This window comes from Thamnophis elegans, unplaced genomic scaffold (genome assembly GCF_009769535.1).
Source record: "Thamnophis elegans isolate rThaEle1 unplaced genomic scaffold, rThaEle1.pri scaffold_261_arrow_ctg1, whole genome shotgun sequence".
In the NCBI taxonomy this organism is placed as follows: domain Eukaryota; kingdom Metazoa; phylum Chordata; class Lepidosauria; order Squamata; family Colubridae; genus Thamnophis; species Thamnophis elegans.
In genome coordinates this window covers 23,349-40,914 of record NW_022473730.1, presented here as the reverse complement: position 1 = coordinate 40,914, position 17,566 = coordinate 23,349, and the positions used below count along the sequence as shown (strand labels likewise).

Below are 17,566 nucleotides of genomic sequence, written 5' to 3'. Positions count from 1 at the left end.
AGAATGAGAAAATGAAGAAAATGGAGCGAGGGAGGAAGGGAGGAGCGGGGGGGAGGGAGGGAAGAAAGGAAGGGAGGAAAGGAGGGGAAGGAGATGAGAGAAGGTAGAAAGAATGAAAGGAAGATGGAGGGAGGAAAAGAGGAAGATGGAGAAGGAAAGAAAGGAAGGAAGGAAGGAAGGAAGGAAATTACAGCCTACCCAATTTCTCCTTTTTTTCATGAAAGAACAATCACATACTTTTTATACTTCATTTTTATAGACCCCCTACAATAACTTTTTATATTTTCTTTAAAAAAAATCCCCCAAATATCAACTGCCCCCTTCTGCTTCCCAAGGCAGCTTTTAAGGGAAAAGATCCCATTCCTTGGTCTTTCAGGAGATCCGGAATCTGCCCATTTTCTCAGATCTAATTGCTAAACACACACACCCCCGGAGCCTCTGGGAGTAATCATGAGTGAGCGGACCCCCAGCCCTATTTTCGCCTAGCACGGAGAACCCCAAACTCTCCTCCCCTCTCCCCCCGTCCCAAAAGACACGATCCGGATGCCAGGCCGAGGCGGGGCGTGAGCCGAATCACCCTGCGCCCTCACCTGGATGAGGGAGACGGTACCGTCTGGATTGCTGAAGGTCTGGACCATCGTCTGGGAGGGGACCAGGTGGGCTATGCTGTGCGTGGCGGTCAAGGACTGGGTCTGCTGGTCTTCGAAAGCGTAGAGCAGGTCCTCGCGGCCGTGCTGCTTGTAGCAGTTTTTCACAATCGTCCGCAGTGCCTGAGTCCAGGACACCTGGGGGCCAGGTGAGAAGGGGAGAGGAGAGAAGATCAGGGCGAGGGTGAGGGGCAAAGCTGTCGGAGGGTCTATCAGGTGTATTAAGCCATGTTGAAACTCTGGGGGGGGGGATCTTCTGGACAGGCTCACAAAAGAGCTAAAAGACAAAGAGGAACCCCGAGTATTACTCAGTAGGGGACTTGTGGTAGACCGTATTTTTCGGAGTATAAGATGCACCTTTTTCCCCTCAAAAAAGAGGCTGAAAATCTGGGTGCGTCTTATACACTGAATGCAGCACTTTTGGCCTCCTGAAACCCCGCCCCCTTCACAAAAATGGCCATGCAGAGCCTATAGGAGGCTTCCAGAGAAGCATTTACCTCCACGGAAATTGTGAATGTTGGTTTGTTTTTAATATGTTGTCTTTGTCTCGTTTTCCCCCTTTCCCTTGTCTTTTGTGAGCCGCCCGGAGTCCTCCGGGAGTGGGCGGCATACAAGACAAATAAAATAAATAAATAAATGACTTTGGTTCTTCCTTCAATTGAGCCCCAAAGTTTCTAGGCCTCACCGTGCGCCAAACCTAAGAAAAGCCCCTTGCTGATGGAAGGAAGGAGTTGTCCGAAGACCTACCCTCTGCTTCTGCTCCTCTGTCCGGACATCACTGCGGACGTTAGCCCAGGGAATGTCTTCTGGCCACCAGATGGGTTTGCAGCTCTCCTTCCCCCAGCCCGGCTTCCCACGTCCCGTTGAGTATTTCAGCATTTCAGGGATGAAAGCCCTCAGCTGGGCCTGTGGCATTAAGAAAGGAATAATAATAATAATAGTAACAGCAACAACAACAACAACAGGTACATTAAAGAAAGAAACAGAGTCACTAATCTTGGCTGCGCAAGAACAAGCTATCCGCACAAATGCCATTAAGGCCAAAATCGAAAAATCCTCTGATGATGCCAAATGCAGACTTTGCAAAGAAGCTGATGAAACTGTTGATCACATCCTCAGCTGCTGTAAAAAAATTGCGCAGACTGATTATAAATTGCGGCACAATTCAGTAGCACAAATGATCCATTGGAATTTGTGCAAAAATTATAATATTAAAACAGCAACAAACTGGTGGGAACATCAGCCTGAAAAACTCACCGAAAATCAGATGGTCAAGATCTTGTGGGATTTCCGTATACAAACGGACAAAATACTGGCGCATAATACACCAGACATCACACTGGTTGAGAAAAATAAGGTCACAATCATAGACATCGCAATACCAGGTGATAGCAGGATCGACGAGAAGGAACATGAAAAAATTGCGAAATACCAGGACTTAAAACTCAAAATTCAACGATTATGGCACAAACCAGCAGTGGTAATTCCAGTGGTAATCGGCACACTGGGTGCTATTCCAAAAGCACTGGAATTCCATTTAAAACAGTTAAAAATTGACGAAATCACCATCAGTCAAATGCAAAAAGCCGCACTGCTTGGATCTGCACGCATATTACGAAAATACGTTACAACGTCCTAGGCCCCTGGGTGGGGCCCGACTAGTAACCAAGGCCAAATCCGGCGAAACAACTGGCCGCTGTGATACAATTCTGTTGTTGCTATAATAATAATAATAATCTACCCTACTTGGAACACCTTATATCCTCCGACGTTATCATAACATTTCCTAGGTCCTTGGTTAGGACTCGAGCGGTTGAGCTACCAACCAGCCACAAAGACTGCGAATCTCACCAAAGATTAACTAATAATATTAAATAATAATAAAAAATAAATAACAATAATAAATAACAATAATAATAAATAATAATAAATAATAATCTTATATGTTAAGAAGGTCCTTGGTTGATACCTAGGATGCTGGCAGCAAACCGTATCAACCATTAGCACCAATCACTGGTATTTGCGATGCATTTTTGAATGTTCAGTTGGCTGAGTTTCATGTTTAATGAATAAAGTATATAATAATAATAGTTAATCCAATTGTAATTGGAGCCCTTGGAGCAATACCTAAAGGGCCACCTCGATATTCGGAAATTCTATATTTTTTCGGACTTGAACATTCTGATTCTACACAAAACCACCCTACTTGGAACAGCTGATATCCTCCGACGTTACCTTAACAGTTCCTAGGTCCTTGGTTAGGACTCAAGCTGTTGAACTACCAACCAGCCACAAAGGCTGTGAATCTCACCAAAGATTAACATAATAATAATGTCCAAGAATTTTATAAGATACACCAACAAATTGCAGCTTCCTGCAATAACAACAGCGGAACTGCAAAAAACTGCGCTACTCAGAACATCTTATATTTTAAGAAGGTCCTTGGTTGATACCTAGGACGCTGGCAGCAAACCGTATCAACCATTAGCACCAGTCAATGGTATTTGCGATGCATTTTTGAATGTTCAGTTGGCTGAGTTTCATGTTTAATGAGTAAAGTAAATAATAATAATAGTTAATCCAATTGTAATTGGAGCCCTTGGAGCAATACCTAAAGGGCCACCTCGCTATTTGGAAATTCTAAATTTTTTCGGACTTGAACATTCTGATTCTACAAAAAACCACCCTACTCGAAACATCTTATATGTTAAGAAGGTCCTTGGCTGATACCTAGGATGCTGGCAGCAAACCGTATCAACCATTAGCACCAGTCACTGGTATTTGCGATGCATTTTTGAATGTCCAGTTGACTGAACACTGAAAAGAGGTCATTGAAAAAGAAAAGGAAAGAAAGACCAAAGGAACTTGTATTTGCATGCTGCCATCTTGGCTGTCGTAAGAATTGAACCTATATGCAGGCCGTCCTCAACTTACAACCGTAATTGGGACCAGAATCTCAGTTGGTGAGCAAAGCAGTTGTTAAGTGAATCGCATCCTGCTTTTCTCGTTGAGCAGGGGGGGTCGGACTAGAAGACCTTCAAGGTCCCTTCCAACACTTGTTCTTCAGTAAAGCCCAATTTTTTTTTTGGCACGGTTGTTAAGCGAACCACTGAGGTTGTTAAGCGAATCACGCAGTCGTTAAGCGAATCCAAAGAGAATGACTTTGCCGGAGAGATAGCAGCTGGGAAGGTTGCAAAGGGTTGATCACATGACCCCAGGATGCTGCAATCATTGTAAATGCATGTGGTTGCCAAGCGACTAATCATGTGACCCCAGGGAATACTACAACGGTCGTAAATGTGAGGACCAGTGGCAAATCATTGTTTTCCGTGCTGTTGTAGCTTTGAATTGTCCCTTAATGGTTGTAAGTCAAGCACTATCTGTAATGTATTCTTATCCCTCCCTCCCTCCCTCCCCATCCATCCATCCATCCATCCATCCACCCATCCATCCATCCATCCATCCAAGCCAGCAAGATAGGAAGATGTTTATGGGGATTCTCAGTCATCCAGGTTGTGCCAACGGTGTTTTTTCAGAAGGCAACTGGACTTTCTTGTTTCTCCTAGAAGACGTTTCGCTTCTCATCCAAGAAGCTTCCTCACTTCTGACTGAATGGTGGAGAATGAAAGGAGACTCAGGTGACCCTGAGGGCACAGATAAACCTCCAAGCGGCCTCAAAAACTCTCGGAGAGATCACTAACGACCAGACGACTGGAAGGAATCTAAATCCTCCCGTCCTCCGCCATTCGGTCAGAACCGAAGAAGCTTCTCGGTCGGATGAGAAGCGAAGGGTCTTCAAGGAAAAAAAAAAATCAAAGGAAGACCAGTTGCCTTTTGGGAAAAGCACCTCTGGGGCAGGGCAGGAAGAATATTGATGCTTTCGAAGTCTGGCTTTGGAGAAGACTCTTGAGAATACCAAAACAAAACGAGGAACCATCAACCAGATCCATCCACAGTTCTCACTTCTTCAGCTGTTTACACTCTTCTTCAGCCCCCTCCATATTTCCCATAATGTAGCTATTTGCATTTCGCGAACTGCATTGGAAATTCTTGCCGGATGAACCGCGGAGCCTACAAACGTTGTCTGCCGTGTACAACGATGCCGCACAAAATGAAGATGATTTTTTTTTTAACCCATGGGGAAATGCTGCAGTGTTTACGGGTGTATTTGTTGGCAGATTCGCTGATTCTGGCCTTGGAGAGTTGCATCATCCACTACACCGACTCTGCGGTGTTCTTTTCTTCACAGAGAAACACACCGTTATTGAGTTGTGTTTGTTCCCCAGGATAGATATCAAGGGAGGGAAGGCTGGGGACTTTGCCCTAATTAACCACCCCAGGAACCGACTGATCAATTGATTGCTTATGTGCCATGACGTTGCTGTTGGCATGGAAGTCTTTTGGACTTTTAGCTTTTGGATTATCTGTTTTGAATGGTGTGTACGTGTCACTTATCTCTATGTGCCCGTCGATGGCTGATTTGTCTGATTGCCAGGCATTGAGGAATCCTCTAGCATTTTGGGATCAGTTATGTGCCATGAAGTTGGTGTTGGCAAGGAAGTCTTTTAGCTTTTGGATTATCAGTTTTGAATGGTGTGTACATGTCACTTATCTCTATGTGCCCGTCGATGGCTGATTTGTCTGATTGCCAGGCATTGAGGAAGCCTCTAGCATTTTGGGATCAGTTAATTATGTGACATGAAGTTGGTGTTGGCAAGGAAGTCTTTTAGCTTTTGAATTATCGGTTTTGAATGGTGTGTGTATGTTGCTTATCTCTATGTGCCCGTCGATGGCTGATTTGTCTGATTGCCAGCCATCGAGGTATTCTCTAGCATTTTGGGATCTGGCTCGGTCTACGATGCTCCTAGCAATCACAGAGACAGATTTGGCTCTAACTTTGCAGAAATTTACCCTGGGAATCGACCAAAGAAAGGTTTTATTCGCCCAGGTCAGGTCTTCCAACAGTGCGCCCATCATACCTTGGCACTTGAATTCAAAACTCATTGAATTTAGTATTCAACAAGTTTTGAAGCTGAAAATCTTGTCTCGGCACTCATCTTTCTCCCTGTATTTGATGTGCAAGGAAGAACTTGCTCATGTTGGCTGCCTCATAACTCACTATTTCTTCTGGCTAAAATAGCAAATCATGTGCTAAATTACGTCGTTTTCTTGTCAAGCTTTAGCATTCTTCGTGTCTTCCGGAATAGATTTCCAACAAATATCAAGGTACCACCTTATCTCATCCTTCCACTGGGCAGCTGAGTGTCCCTCCTACCTGTCCTTGCATCAATGTCTTCTCTTCACATCACATGTCCAAAGTAGAATCATCTGAGATTGGTCCTTTGAACCTTCAGTCAGAACTCCGGATTGAGGGTCTAATGGTCTGTTTGTCTACCGATGTTTTCATTTGTCCAGATCATAGTTCTTCACCAGTTAGTCAGAACTGAAGAAGATTCTTGGATGAGAAAGTGAAATGTCTTAAAGGAAAATCAGAAAGTCCAGGTGCCTTTAAAATAAAAGCACCTTTGGGGAGATCCATTTGTTGGTTTTCTTGGCTGTCCTTGGTCTTCTCAAGAATCTTCTCCAACACCCAGGTTCAGAAGCATCAATATAGGTAGCAATAGCACTCAGACTTATATATCGCTTTACAGCCCTCTCTAAGCTGTTTACAGAGTCAGCATATTGCCCCCCCCCCAACAATCCGGGTCCTCATTTTACCCACCTTGGAAGGATGGAAGGCTGAGTCAACCCTGAGCCAGTCAGAATCAAACTGCTGACAGTTGGCAGAGTCAGACTGCAATTCTGCAGTTTAACACTGTGATACCACAGTCCTTCCTTTCTTCCTTTTCCTTCCATCCATCTTTTCCTTCCTTCCTTCCTTCAATCCTTCTTTTCCTTCCATCCACCTTTTCTTTCCTTCCTTCCTTCCTTCCTTCCTTCAATCCTTCTTTTCCTTCCATCCATCTTTTCCTTCCGGTTTTGTTAGCCGCCCTGAGTCCCTCGGGAATAGGGCAGCATACAAGTTGAATAAAACCTCTAAACCTCCTTCCTTCCTTCTTTTCCTTCCATCCATCTTTTCCTTCCTTCCATCCACCTTTTCCTTCCTTCCTTCAATCCTTCCTTCCTTCTTTTCCTTCCATCCATCTTTTCCTTCCTTCCTTCAATCCTTCCTTCTTTTCCTTCCATCCATCTTTTCCTTCCTTCCTTCAATCCTTCCTTCTTTTCCTTCCATCCATCTTTTCCTTCCTTCCTTCAATCCTTCCTTCTTTTTCTTCCATCCATCTTTTCCTTCCTTCCTTCCTTTGTGGGGCCGAACAGAGAGTGTAAAAAACCCATAAGCAAGCCCCTTCTTCTCTCTCTTCTTCACCCAACACCTGGAAGCATCTGATCCCCCTTTTCTGTTCAGGAGCTCAAGCCATGTGGCCCTGTCCACCATTAAACCATCTTTCCAAGCAGCCTCCATGTCTCCAGTTTCTTTTCCCCCCACTTGGGACTGAACCCAGAAGGACATTTCTTCCAACAATTTAAAGACTGCAATGGCAACCTTCCCTTAACTCAAAAGAACGTTTCTGTCTCTCTCTCTCTACCATACATGAAATCAAAGGATGTTCAGGTTTTCCTAACCATTCCATAAAGAGCTATAGCAGCTATGAAAATAATCACACGACAGCGCCTCCTAGTGTCTCCTAAATAATATTGCCACGGTTACATTGCAGTATATCGTGATTGGAAAGCAGCTTATTTATGTAAGCTTTTCCCGTCTTCTTTTAATTATTCATCCAATGAAAGGCGCTGCACAACCCTTTGTGAGTTTGGTGGGTATTTTGTAGACTGGTGTTTCTCAGCCTTTGGAACGTGAAGAGGGGTGGATCTCAGTTCCCAGAATTCCCCAGCCAGCGGGCCAAGTCCACATACCATAAAAGTACCGATAGAAGGGAATATTTGTAGCTCAGGGTTGAGCTGCATGTGTGTGGGGTCCTTGGTGCTCTCGGAGCTTGGTGGCTTTTTTGAAGATGTCTCATAACCCACTTAGGTAACATCATCAGTACTGGAAGGGAAAGGGATTTGCAAAAGAGGAGGAGGAGGAGGAGGAGGAGGAGGAGGAGGAGGAGGAGGAGGAGGAGGAGGAGGAGGAGGAGGAGGAGAAGAAGAAGAAGAAGAAGAAGAAGAAGAAGAAGAAAGAAGGGGAAGAAGAAGAAGAAATGATAGATGATGATGGAGTCCTTGGTGCTTTCAGAACTGGGTGGCTTTCTTGCAGACGTTTCATGACCCAGCTAGGGAACATCATCAGTGCTAGAAGGAGTGGGGTTATAGACACAGGAAGGAAATCCCTCTTCCTTCTAGCACTGATAATGTTCCTTACTTGGAACGTCATCAAGAAAACCACCAAGCTCAGAGAGCACCAAGGACTCCATCATCTTCTTCTTCCTCTTCTCCTCCTTCTTCTTCTTTTCTTCTTCCTCTCCTCCTCCTCTCCGCAAACCCCACTCCCTTCTAGCACTGATGATGTTCACTACACCCAGCTCAGAGATCATCAGTCATCATTCTCCTTGTCTCTTCTTCTTTCTCACGTTCTTTTTTCCTTCATTTCCTGTTTCTCCTTCTCCTCCTCTCTGCAAATCCCACTCCCTTCTAGCACTGATCATGTTCCCTAGTTGGGTCATGAAACATCTGCAAGGAAACCACCAAGCTCAGAGAGCACCAAGGACCCCACAGTCCTCCTCCTCCTCCTCCCTCCTCTCTTCCACTCTGCAAACCCCACTCCCTTCTAGCACTGATCATGTTCCCTAGTTGGGTCATGAAACATCTGCAAGGAAACCACCAAGCTCAGAGACCACCAGGGACTCCCTCACAGCCCTCCCTCCCTTTCCTTCCCCCTGCCTCCCTTCCCTTTCTCCTTTCTCCTCCTCCACCTTCTCCTCCTCACCACAAACCACCACTCCCTTCTAGCACTGATGATGTTCCCTAGTTGGGTCATGAAACATCTGCAAGGAAACCACCAAGCTCAGAGAGCACCAAAGACCACTCCTCCTCTTCCTTCTCCTCCTCCCCCCGCCCTGCAAATCCTACTCCCTCCAGCCCTGATGATGTTCCCTACTTCGGTCATGAAACATCTGCAAGGAAACCACCAAGCTCCGAGAGCACCAGGGACTTCATCATCTTCAAGTCTCCAAATGATGAGAAATGATGCCTTAGACCTGTGACGCAAACCTATGGCACGCACGCCAGAGGTGGCACGCAGAGCCCTTGTTATGGGCATGTGTGGGGTTTCCAGATGCTCTTCTGGTTTAAAAAACAGGCTGTTCATTTACAGGCCATTTTTCGGGCTGTTTCAGGTCGGAAAATGGCCCGAAAATGGCGTCAAAACAGCTAAAAACAGCCCAAAAAATGCCCCCAAAACAGGGAAGCATGCACCAGTTAGTCTTCGGGTTTCAGACTCTCTGGCACGCACACATGCACACACATCAGAGGTGGTGTGCTGCCAGTTCACACCAGTTCGGGCGAAAGATAGTGACAGTAGCGGTGGTGGGAGGCTCCACCCACCCACCCTGACATCACCACGGACCTTCTGCTCATGCCCAGACGCGCTCGCTCCCACAGTGCAGAGAATAGAATACCATTAGTGACACCCAGGCATGCGTATTACGGTTTGGGCACTTGGTGCCGCAAATAGCAATGGCAATAGCAGTGAGACTTATATACCGCTTCATAGGGCTTTCAGCCCTCTCTAAGCGGTTTACAGAGTCAGCATATCGCCCCCAACAACAATCTGGCTCCTCATTTCACCCACCTCGGAAGGACGGAAGGCTGAGTCAACCTTGAGCCGGTGAGATTTGAACCGCCGAACTGCAAATAGCAGTCAGCTGAAGTGGCCTGCTGTACTGCATCCTAACCACTGCGCCATCCCTGCCCTAGACTAACATGGTTTCCCAGGGAATCCTCGGTCTTCAGCACTGGGGTCGTCTGCCCCAAAGGAGACCTTTTTCCCCTATGGCCAACTCACCCCGAAGACCTCTGGGGGGTGCTTTCTTTGCCTTAGCCTGCTTCTCAGGAAGGCCTCTCCTTGGAAGGGAGAAGCAGGCCCAGGCAGAGATGGAGAGAGGGGGCTTCCATCCAGGTGAGGTTGTCTCACTGTTCTGGAGCCCCTAAGCTCCATCTGGCTGCTTTGAGAAGTCCTATTCTGGGGCCCCCAGGTGGATTAATTAGAAGCGGAGAGTTTCGCGCTCGCCAGGGGCCCTGGGGACGCAATCACGGAGAGCCACGCGCAGCGAGCCCGCTCAGGCACGAGAGCTTTAATTACGAGCTTCGGAAGGGGATCAGCCACGAAGAGACATCTCTGGGCTTCCCAAGGACTCATCGGGGTTCTGAAGCCTTCGTTTCCCAGTTGCCGGCAGAGTTCGGGCCCCTCTGACTTAGAGGCGGTCCTGGACTTACGGCCAACGTTTCCCCTTTGGCTACGCGAGACAGCCGTTGAGGGAGGTTTGCCCCATGTTACGAGCTTTCTTGCCAGAGTTGTTAAGTGAATCGCTGCAGTTTGTTAAGTGAGCCACGGGGCTGTTAAGGGAATCTGGCTTTGGACTCATATTTTGTTTATTTAGAAAATTTACATTGCCATCCTGCTCGCACAGGGCGACTCCGGGAGGCTTACGAGGACATAAAAGTACAATATAAAAGAGATAGATAGATAGATAGATAGATAGATAGATAGATAGATAGATAGATAGATAGATAGATAGATAGATAGGAAAGAAAGAAATAGAAAAGAAGGAAGGAAGGAAAGAAAGAAGGAAAGAGAAAGGAAGAGAAAAAGGAAGGAAAAAAGAAACAGAAAGAAAGGAAAAAAATAAGAAAGGAAGGAAAAAAGAAAAAGGGAAGAAATAGAAAGGAAGGAAGAAAAAGAGAAAGAAAGGGAGAAAGAAAAGAAAGAAAAAAGAAATAGAAAGGAAGGAAGGAAAGAAAAAAGGAAGAAATAGAAAGGAAGGAAGAAAAAGAGAAAGAAAGGGAGAAAAGAAGGAAAGAAAAAAGAAATAGAAAGGAAGGAAGGAAAGAAAAAAGGAAGAAATAGGAAGGAAGAAAAAGAGAAAGAGATAGAAAGGAAGGAAAGAAAAAAGAAATAGAAAGGAAGGAAGGAAAGAAAAAAGGAAGAAATAGAAAAGAAAGAAGAAAATGAGAGAGAAAGGAAATAGAAAGGAAGGAAAGAAAAAAGAAATGGAAAAGAAGGAAGGAAAGAAAAAAGGAAGAAATAGAAAGGAAAGAAGAAAATGAGAAAGAAAGAGAGAAAGGGAGAGAGAAAGGAAAGAAGGAAAAAAAGAAAGACAGAAAGATAGAAAAATAATACCAAATTTTTGACGGTTGCGGACTCTCGGGATATGTGATCTCCTTTTGCGACCGTCTGACGAGCAGAGTCCAGGGGGAGGAGTCAGACTCACTTAACAACCGTATTACTAACTTAACACCCGCAGTGATTCACTTAAAACTCCTTAGCGAGGAAGGCGGTAAGGAGGGGCAAAACTCACTGAAGAAGTGTTCTGCTGAGCCGGTGGAAATCTGGGGCTGAAATTGGCGCCGTAAGTTGAGGACTGCCAGCATTTCAGAAAATCGCTGTGGTTCTCCCGGGAGGGCCAGAATTAAGTGGGCCTCCCAGGAGTTGTGAGAAAAGGCAGAGAGAGAGATGCTCGAGTGGGGAAAAACATCAAACAAATCAATTGGCCAGAGACATCTCCTGCTCCCTCCCTCTCTTGGCAACCGGATCCCACTTTCCACCTCTCTTGGCTGCTTACCTGGGTCATTTTATCCACCGAGACCGGAATCCCGTCGATGGTGAGAGGGGGCAGCTCGGAGTTAACCTCCTGCGGCGCAGGTGCGTGCTCCAGCAGCGCTGACTCCAGGTCTTCCAGGATCATGCTCTTGTACTTGCGCACCTGTGGGGAATCGCAGAGGCTCAGGTAAACAAGGGCCGAGAGCGGCGGGAGGGAAGGAAACTGCTATGTAACGGAAACGTGGAGTGGGGAGTGAGGGGAGCGGGGGGGAGGACATGCGTTCGAGTCGCTCGTGGCGTTGCGCAGCGGAGCGGACGAGCGAGCAAACAACGCCGCAGCTGCCCCGGGGAAAACAGCCCTCGGCCCCCAAAGGAGGGGAGGAGGCGCGCGGGCTCGGCGAGATGATGAAACGGCGAGCAACGTTAAGCTGCCGTGGCGTGTGTGTGTGTGTCTGTGTGTTGGCACAGGGGGTTTGTAAGGGAGGGCAGGGACTTGAGTAAAAAGGGGGGCTAGGGTGTGGGTGCTTGGTGAGGTTCTCGGGCAGACTCTTGAGACTTCCAAGTCCCTCTTGGGGGGGTTGGATTGAGGGGCGGCGTTTTGGGGATGGGGTACCGGCAGAAGGGGCTGTGTGGAACTCAGGGTTGACCTGAGGCAGGGATGGCCAACCTTTTCGGCACCGGGTGCCCAAGCAGTGCATGCGTGCCAGCCAATTGGTCTTCGCGGGTGCCGGAAAACAGCCTGAAAAATGCCCCCAAGCAGACCGTTTGGGGGGCCGTTTTCAGGCTGTTTTGGGGGCTGAAAATGGCTAAAAAACGCCCTGAAAACACCGCAAAAACACCCCCAAAACAGGCCGTTTTTCTGGACAAAAATGGTCTGAAAAATCGCCTGAAAACAGTTTGGAAAACGGTCTGGTTTTTTGCACATTTTTGGGGCCTTTTTCTGGTGCTCCAGCGCCCACAAAGACCAGCTGGTCAGAAACCAGAAGAGCAGCTGGCGACATTGTTTGTGAGTGGGGTTTACGTAGTAGAAGAGGAGGAGGAGGAGGAGGAGGAGGAGGAGGAGGAGGAGGAGGAGGAAGAGGAGGAGGGGTGCTTTGGTGCTTTGAGGCTTTCTTGAAGACGTTCCATGACCCAACTAGGGAACACCATCAGTGTCAGAAGGGAGGTTGCAGAGAGGAGGTGGAGGAGGAGGATTATGGGTGCTCTGTGCTTGGAGGTTTTCTCGCAGACATTACATGGCCCAACTAGGGAACATCACCCATGCCAGAAGGGAGGGAAGGACAACTGTAGGTTTCTTGGTGCCCTCTGAGCTTGGCTGTCTTCTTGCAGACGTTTCATCACCCAACTAGACAACACGATCAATGCGAGAAGGGAGGGAGGTTTACTCTGGTTTTACATACAAGTTGTTTGCCCCATCAGTGTCGGTGGGCGTGTCCTTGGGTGTTTCCTAATTAGGCCGTTGCTTACTGCTTGAATTGTCTTGAGTTGTCACTTCCTTCACTGGAGCATTTTAACTTCTCTTTTTTTGAATGGTGTGTAGACGTTGTTTCTATCTATGTGCCTGTTGATGGCCAATTTGTTTGAATGCCAGGCTTCCAGGTAACTCCCTGGTGTTTTTGGGGCTTGAGGTGATCAAGGAGCCACTGAGAAGAAAACAACACTCCCACCAACACTGACAAACAAGCCACGTGCATATAAACGGAGCAAACCCCACTCCCTTCTAGCTCTGATGCTGTTACCTAGTTGGGTAGTGAAATGTCTGCAAAAGCTCGGGGAGCACCAAGGATCCCACAGTCCTCCTCCTCCTCTCCAAACCCTACACACTCCCTTCTAGCACTGATGGTATTCCCTAGTAGGGTCGTGAAACGTCTGCGAGAAAAACTCCACGCTCAGAGAGCACCCAGGATCCTCCAGTACAACCCTGAACTACACATATTCTCTTCTATGAGCACCCAATTCCCCCAAACGCCGCCCCTCAATTCCACCTCCCAAGAGGGCCTTGAAAGGCTCAAGAGTTGGCCCGAGAACCTCACCAAGCACCCAGCCCTGAGGATGTTCCCTAGATAGGTCACGAGAGGTCTCCAAAAAACCCACCAAAGGCCCCACAGCTGCAGGTAGGTAGAATGGATACCTGGCTGCTTTCCTTGTATCTCACCTTTTACCCTCTGAGTAAAAAAATAAAAGAACTACCTGGTTTTCTGAAGTTGGCATATGGGGAGGCAACGAGCCAGAGGCGCCACGTTCTTACCACGTTCTCCAGCGGTGCCGCCCCGAAGACTTTGAACACCGGGTTGGGCTTGGAGGGGGAGATGCACAGGACGATGGCTTGCTGCCCCACCCGCGTGGTGTATTCGTCCAGGGTGGCCCGCAGCTTCCTGGCTCGGGAGGGGAAGAGAAGGGGAAACTGGATTTAAAAGATGATCCCTTCCGGGAAAAGACACGAGGCATCCTTTCCCCCCACCCCCAAAGGCCTCTGGTTCTCCACTACACCAGGTTTGCAAATGGGAGGAAGGCCTCCCGTTCCGCCAAACGGTAAAAACGGGATAGGGAAAGTTTACATATTTATTGATTAAATTCATAATCAAAATTTACTGTCGGGGGTGGCTTATAATATGATATTTAAAAAAAAGAGTACTACAAGAGAATTAAAATCAGAAGAATGAAAGAGGAAAACTAAAAAGCAAGACGAGGTAAAAGCATAGAGAAGATCTAACCTATTGAATATGAAAATAAGTTGAGGTTAAATAAATTAAAGAGCAAAATACAGTGGGGTGGAGGTGGCCTCTTCCGGTTAACGTGCTGGCCTAGAAACCAGGAGACTGTGAGTTCTAGTCCCGCCTTACGTCTGAAAGCTGACCGGGTGACTCTGGGCCAATCACCAGGAGACTGTGAGTTCTAGTCCCGCCTTACGTCTGAAAGCTGACCGGGTGACTCTGGGCCAATCACCAGGAGACTGTGAGTTCTAGTCCCGCCTTACGTCTGAAAGCTGACCGGGTGACTCTGGGCCAATCACCAGGAGACTGTGAGTTCTAGTCCCGCCTTACGTCTGAAAGCTGACCGGGTGACTCTGGGCCAATCACCAGGAGACTGTGAGTTCTAGTCCCGCCTTACGTCTGAAAGCTGACCGGGTGACTCTGGGCCAGTCACCAGGAGACTGTGAGTTCTAGTCCCGCCTTACGTCTGAAAGCTGACTGGGTGACTCTGGGCCAGTCACCAGGAGACTGTGAGTTCTAGTCCCGCCTTACGTCTGAAAGCTGACCGGGTGACTCTGGGCCAATCACCAGGAGACTGTGAGTTCTAGTCCCGCCTTACGTCTGAAAGCTGACCGGGTGACTCTGGGCCAATCACCAGGAGACTGTGAGTTCTAGTCCCGCCTTATGTCTGAAAGCTGACTGGGTGACTCTGGGCCAATCACCAGGAGACTGTGAGTTCTAGTCCCGCTTTACGTCTGAAAGCTGACTGGGTGACTCTGGGCCAATCACCAGGAGACTGTGAGTTCTAGTCCCGCCTTATGTCTGAAAGCTGATTGGGTGACTCTGGACCAATCACCAGGAGACTGTGAGTTCTAGTCCTTAGGCATGAAAACTGTCTAGGTGACTCTCAGCCAATCAATCCCTCTCATCCTAGCCCACCTCACAGGGTTGTTGTGGTGGGGAAAATAAGGGAAGGAAGGAATGTTGGTATGCAGGTCGTCCTTGACTTACAACAATTCACTTAATGACCGTTCAGAGCTGCAATAGCACTAGAAAAAGTGACTTCTGACCGTTTTCACACTTAACAACCGTTGTAGCATCCCCATGGTAATTCGGATGCTTGACTAACTCAGTGACTCACACATATGACACTTGCAGTGTCCAGGAATTGTGTAATTGCCTTGTGCGACCTTCTGACAAGCAAAACCAATGGGAAAGTCGGGCTCACTTAACGACCATTACTAACTTAGCAACTGCAGCGATTCACTTAACGGCGGTGGCAAGAAAAGTCATAAAAAGGGGGCAAAACTCACTCAACCGATGTCTCACTCAGCAACAGACATTTGAGGCTCAGTCCTGTAAAGGAACTATTGTGGGGGGGGGATTGGCAGGGGACAATCAGAGACACTTCGAATTGTAGCACTAAAGCTTGTTGATTGTTATCAGCACAAAAAGCACTTCTGTCTACACAAACAAGGAATCCTCAGGTGTCAGCCATGCCCCCCCCGCCCCCCCCGGAGGAGCACCTGGGTACAGAGATTGTGAGAAGCAGACGGGGGAACGGTGCCAGCTGCTCCGGGGTGGAGGGGAAGATAAGAACTTCAAAATCGGGCTGTAAGTAGCTCTGGGGAGACCCGTCGTAACTTTGAAGGATGGCTAAGCAGGCGGTCGTATGTAGAGAACGACTTCTGCTGTTCTGCAAGGATGCTCCGAAACATCGCCGGAAGTTTTGAAGAAGGGAGTCGACAGACATTTGTCTGGAACGGTGTTGGGCAAGGGACTTCAACTCCCAGAATTCCCCAGCCGGGCTGCTTGAAGACAGGTGGATTCTGGGAGTTGAAGTCTCCCTATCTTAAAGATTGAGAAACAGTGGTCTAGATCAAGGGTCACCAACCTTTCGGGCCTCAGAGACCACAAAAACCATCATTTTAAGTCCCGCGGACCACTAATATGATTTTTTTTTAAAAAGATAAATAGTATTTAAGTGCAATATAAAAAGTGAAAATAATTTTTCTGCGGACCACCAACATTTTCTCATGGACCACCGGTGGTCCACGTACCCCCGGTTGGTGACCAATGGTCTAGACCAGGGAGATTCGGTTCCACCACAAAACCGCGTTCGACTAAAGCGCGCTCGACGAAACCGCGTAGCTGACGTCATCACAGCGCGACGAAAAAAGCACGCTGTGAACGCTAAAGCTAAAATTAACCCCTAACCCTAACCCCCCTAAACCTAACCCTAAACCTAACCCTTAACCTAATGCTAAACCTAACCCTAACCCTTAACCTAACCCTAAACCTAACCCTTACCTTAACTTGAATCGGCTTGCTTTAAAAGCGCTTTTTAAAGCGCCCTTTTTTCTCCGCGCTGGCTGTTGTCGCCCTGCTGATGATGTCAGTGACGCGGTTTAATCGGGCGCGCTTTAGTGGAGCGCGGTTTTGTCGTGCCACGGGGAGATTCAACCTTGCCCACTTAAGACTTGTGGACTTCAACTCCCAGAATTCCTCAACCAGCATGCTGTATGATGGGCGGCCCAAGTTGGACAAACCTGATACAGCTGTGATGGCGAACCTATGGCAAGCGTGCCACAGGTGCCGTGCGGACCACATATGCTGCCACGCCAGCCGTCAGCTCTGGCACACATGGATGCGCCGGCCAGCTAATTTTAGCCCTTCCGGAGGACCGGGAGAGGGTGTTTCCCCCCTCGCAGAGTCTTCCAGCAGTGGCCACTCTGGGCGTACGCTCTATGGTTGTGAGTCGGCTGCCGGCACAGCATACTCCCAGAGCGTACAACCATAGAGCGTATGCCCAGAGTGGCCACTGTGGGAAAACTCGGTTTGGAAGCCGCCGAAAAAGCCATGCAGCGGCAGCGGAGGTGCCCTGGCTCTGCAGGGGGAGCTGGACAGGGCATCTTGAGGCTGGGAGGTAGGTGAGTGAGAGCGGAACAGCCGCTCGCGCAACTCCCCTCTCCAGCCGTGCAGAGTGCCTTTCACTGGCATTTCGAAGGCGCCAAGCCGCGGGAGCCGGGCGGCGGGAAACAGGTGCTCACGTGGCTTGGCGATACCCCTAGGTCAGTGAATGGCGCTGTGCCCATCTGGAAAGGGGGTTTGCCGGGTGGCTGCTCGTGAGCGTGGTCGCTTCATGGCTGCTGTGCTGTGCTGCTGCGACCGCACAACACAGCCGTTTGCCGCAGAGGCTGTGCGCGGCTCTTTGGGAGCCCGCTTTCAAGAGAGCAGCCGCCCAGGAACCCCACCCCCCGCTTCAGCTGGGCACAGCGCAGCTCACCAACCTAGGTATCAAGAAGGCGCCAAGCAATGTGATCAGCCCCCCCCCCCCCGGATACCCGTGGCTTGGCTCTTTCAGGATACCGCTAGGTGGGTGAGCGTTGCTCGGCCTGGCCGGAGGTGGGGGATTGTCCAGGGGGCTTATTTAAATATTTATATTTTTGCCCACCAGAAAAATGTGG

General features: G+C 48.4%; 1 protein-coding gene across 1 annotated transcript in view; it reads right to left on the bottom strand.

Annotated features, from left to right (window-relative positions):
* Nucleotides 1-590: 590 nt before the first annotated feature.
* Nucleotides 591-17,566, bottom strand: part of NRF1 (nuclear respiratory factor 1) — a gene marked incomplete at its 3' end in the record, with an annotated part of 35,659 nt that continues 18,683 nt past the window's right edge. The window contains exons 4-7 of the mRNA XM_032238509.1: nucleotides 13,655-13,781; nucleotides 11,429-11,569; nucleotides 1,395-1,553; nucleotides 591-785 (exon numbers count right to left, since the gene is read on the bottom strand). Coding sequence (XP_032094400.1) covers nucleotides 591-785; nucleotides 1,395-1,553; nucleotides 11,429-11,569; nucleotides 13,655-13,781 — 622 coding nt within the window. The remainder of the gene's footprint in view (nucleotides 786-1,394; nucleotides 1,554-11,428; nucleotides 11,570-13,654; nucleotides 13,782-17,566) is intronic.